The 4,033-nt window shown below is 55.7% G+C and overlaps 1 protein-coding gene across 1 annotated transcript in view; it reads right to left on the reverse strand.

The window, feature by feature from the left end:
- Positions 1 to 4,033, reverse strand: part of LOC112078723 (lysosomal-trafficking regulator-like) — a 15,399-nt gene that overhangs the window by 7,038 nt on the left and 4,328 nt on the right. The window contains exons 3-4 of the mRNA XM_024144865.2: positions 2,759 to 2,914; positions 1,543 to 2,540 (exon numbers count right to left, since the gene is read on the reverse strand). Coding sequence (XP_024000633.1) covers positions 1,543 to 2,540; positions 2,759 to 2,914 — 1,154 coding nt within the window. The remainder of the gene's footprint in view (positions 1 to 1,542; positions 2,541 to 2,758; positions 2,915 to 4,033) is intronic.

The following is a 4,033-nucleotide window of genomic DNA, read 5'->3' on the forward strand; positions in this document are numbered from 1 at the left end:
TGAGAGGAGAAGGGGCAGAAAGAGGGATGGGAGGAGTAGGGGGCAGAAGAGAGGGATGGGAGGAGAAGGGGGCAGAGAGAGGGATGGGAGGAGCAGGGGGCAGAAGAGAGGGATGGGAGGAGAAGGGGGCAGAAGAGAGGGATGGGAGGAGAAGGGTGCAGAAGAGAGGGGATGGAGGAGAAGGGGCCAGAAGAGAGGGATGGGAGGAGAAGGGGCCAGAAGAGAGGGATGAGAGGAGAAGGGGGCAGAAGAGAGGGATGGGAGGAGTAGGGGGCAGAAGAGAAGGGATGGGAGGAGAAGGGGCCAGAAGAGAGGGATGGGAGGAGAAGGGGGCAGAAGAGAGGGATGAGAGGAGAAGGGGCCAGAAGAGAGGGATGGAGGAGAAGGGCAGAAGAGAGGGATGGGAGAGAAGGGGCAGAAGAGAGGGATGGAGGAGAAGGGCCAGAAGAGAGGGATGGGAGGAGAAGGGGGCAGAAGAGAGGGATGGGAGGAGAAGGGGCCAGAAGAGAGGGATGGGAGGAGAAGGGGGCAGAAGAGAGGGATGGGAGGAGAAGGGGGCAGAAGAGAGGGATGGGGGAGGGGGCGAAGAGAGGGATGGGAGAGAAGGGGGCAGAAGAGAGGGATGAGAGGAGAAGGGGGCAGAAGAGAGGGATGAGAGGAGAAGGGGGCAGAAGAGAGGGATGGGAAGGAGAAGGGGCAGGAAGAGAGGGATGGGAGGAGAAGGGGGCAGAAGAGAGGGATGGGAGGAGAAGGGGGCAGAAGAGAGGGATGGGAAGAAAAGGGGGCAGAAGAGAGGGATGAGAGGAGAAAGGGGCAGAAGAGAGGGATGAGAGGAGAAGGGGGCAGAAGAGGGGATGGGAGGAGTAGGGCAGAAGAGAGGGATGGAGGAGAAGGGGGCAGAAGAGAGGGATGAGAGGAGAAGGGGCAGAAGAGAGGGATGAGAGGAGAAGGGGGCAGAAGAGAGGGATGGGAGGAGTAGGGGCAGAGGAGAGGGGATGGGAGGAGAAGGGGGCAGAAGAGAGGGATGGGAGGAGAAGGGGGCAGAAGAGAGGGATGGGAGGAGAAGGGGGCAGAAGAGAGGGATGGGAGGAGAAGGGGCCAGAAGAGAGGGATGGGAGGAGAAGGGGGCAGAAGAGAGGGGATGGGAGGAGCAGGGGGCAGAAGAGAGGGATGAGAGGAGAGGGGCCAGAAGAGAGGGATGGGAGGAGAAGGGGCCAGTAAGAGGGGATGGGAGGAGAAGGGGGCAGAAGAGAGGGATGGGAGGAGAAGGGGCAGTAGAAGAGGGATGGAGGAGAAGGGGCCAGAAGAGAGGGAATGAGGGAGAAGGGGCCAGTAGGGGGCAGAAGAGAGGGATGGGAGGAGAAGGGGGCAGAAGAGAGGGATGGGAGGAGAAGGGGCCAGTAGAGAGGGATGGGAGGAGAAGGGGACAGAAGAGAGGGATGGAAAGCGGAGTAGACAGAAAACTGTCAGACTGGAGGAGGGGACAAGACAGAGGAAGCCAAAAGACAGAAGTAAAGAAGGTAAAGACACCATTGTCCTCACCTGGACTTGAGCAGGGTTGGTAGTGTCTGCAGGTAGACCAGTAGCACCTCTACAGGTAGACACTGGACGTGGTAGGTGCACACCTGGCTACACGATGTAGACACACCCAGTTGTTGGGCGTGATGCACTAGCTCCACCCCCCTCTGCAGTACAGGGTTGAAGATGTGCGTGTAGAGCTGCCATTGGACCACAGCGTTCCCTCTCAACATCAGGTGACACATGTGTCCCGCGACCTGTTGGCTGAGTGTCTGGTCCTCCCCGAACACCAGCCCCTGGTACGCCTCCAGGGCCTCCCACTTCCACAGCATATCCTCTGCTCCCCCTCCGCTGGGGAGGATACCATGGGAACGGTAGCTCAAAGTGGGGGATGACACTCCGACCTCCCCCTGCTGGAGCGTCTCCTCCAGGCCCGGCAGCTGACTGCTGTCCAGAGTACAGATGTTACAGGAGGCTAGCTTAGCTTTCTCAGAGGGCTGTCCGCCACCTAGCTGATCCAGGATCAGCCGGGAGAGGACAGAGAGGATGTGGGACTGGTAGGAGCGGAGCCCAGGAGCCTGGAAGGCGTGGAGGAGAGGGCCGACTACAGACCGAGGGTCCATGCAGCAGCAGATCCCCACGGCCTGGACGCCAGCTAGGACCTGGAGCACCGCCGGCCCACTGGAGGACAGGCGCTGGAGCAGACGGAGACACTGGTGGGCACAGGCTGCCAGGCAACAGCACCTGTCCGGGTAACGCACCACGTCACCCACCCCCTCCTTGCCCTCGGACTCGGTCTCTTCGAAGGGGTTGCGGCGGGCGGCCTGTTTGAAAGCAGAGACGGGGAGTCCGGAGAGGTCGCGGTGATGATGCAGGAAGTGAGAGTACTCACAGCGGCGGTGGCGACGGCGAGCACAGACGGACTGGTGCAGTTGCTCTGACTTGGCCGTCTTCACAGCGCTGATGATCTTTAGGACCCCGGAGATCAGTCCTTTTAGACGATCTGCTGCCTCACCCCCCACCTGAGGTGGAACATAACGGAAATTAGTCTTTGGACTTTTTAAAATGATGTGTGTATTGTTGTACTCAACTCAGCGAGCCAAATTCACCAGACACAAATTAAACCAAGTGCTGGACTAAAATGCAAGCTCAGTGGAGTATCTATTTTTAGTCCAAGACTAGACTTAATCTGTGTCTGGGAAGCTAGCCCCCGTTGATCTAGTAAATAAATCTATCAAACCTCAGAGTCCCGGGCGCGGCCCAGCCCTTCTAGCCTCAGAACGGTGGCCTCAAACAGCTCCAGGCCGCGATGCTGGATGAACTCATGAAGCAGCTCTAGAGCCTGACTGAAGAAGAAGGGATTGGGGGCCGAGGCCTGGAGACACCCCAGGAGCACCTGGACACCCCATTAGATTAATACAACGGTTTAAGGTTTATAGTTTTTCATTGTGTTGTGATAGTTTTTGTCTTGAGTGGGTATGTTTTGTCATTGTATTGTGCTAGTTTGTCATTGTGTTGTGATAGGTTTGTCATTGTGTTGTGCTATTTTGTCATTGGTTGTGATAGTGTCATTGTAGTGGATGTTTTGTCATTGTATTAGTGCTCGTGTTTGTCATTGTGTGTATAGTTTGCTCATTGTGTTTTTGATTAGTTTGGTCATGAGTGATGTTTTGTCATTGTAATGTGCTCGTTTTGTCATTGTATTGTGCTAGTTTTTGTCATTGTGTTGTATGTTTGTCATTTGTGTGTGCTAGTTTGTAATGTTGCAGGTATTGGTTGTTGTACTATGGCTGTAGGGATGACATGAGTGACATTTAAGATAGTCCACATTAGCCCAAGGCTTGTATTTTCAGACCAAGCTAGTAGGAAATATGCCAAACTAGCCCCTAAAGTAATCTGAAGGATGGCATACGTTTTGGACTGGGTAGTGGAACATCATCCAGGCTAGTAGAGACAATGTGGGCTGCTAGCCTGGCCGGCCAGTACCCATACTCCTTCACTTCCATTAGCTAATTTTGTTAATGAAGACCACTCTGTCTCCTCTCAGAGGATGCTGCTAAGGACCATCCTCCACCTGATGTCAGTCGACGTGGGTCAGAGTGAGGCTCTACGGACAGCCTGCGCCGGCAGCCTGACTGACCTGCTCAGGTAGTAGCCAGGAGGTTAGAGAACACGACCTGCAGCCTGACTGACCTGCTCAGGTACGTAGCCAAGAGGTTAGAGAACAGGACCGGCAGCCTGACTGACCTGCTCAGGTACGTAGCCAAGAGGTTAGAGAAACGACCGGCAGCCTGACTGACCTGCTCAGGTACGTAGCACGAGGTTAGAGAACACGACCTGCAGCCTGACTGACCTGCTCAGGTACGTAGCCAAGAGGTTAAGAGAACAGGCCGGCAGGTGACTGAGACCTGCTCAGGTACGTAGCCAAGAGGTTAGAGAACACGACCTGCAGCCTGACTGACCTGCTCAGGTACGTAGCCAAGAGGTTAGAGAACACGACCTGCAGCCTGAACTG

This window comes from Salvelinus sp. IW2-2015, unplaced genomic scaffold (assembly GCF_002910315.2).
Source record: "Salvelinus sp. IW2-2015 unplaced genomic scaffold, ASM291031v2 Un_scaffold6132, whole genome shotgun sequence".
Lineage (NCBI taxonomy): Eukaryota > Metazoa > Chordata > Actinopteri > Salmoniformes > Salmonidae > Salvelinus > Salvelinus sp. IW2-2015.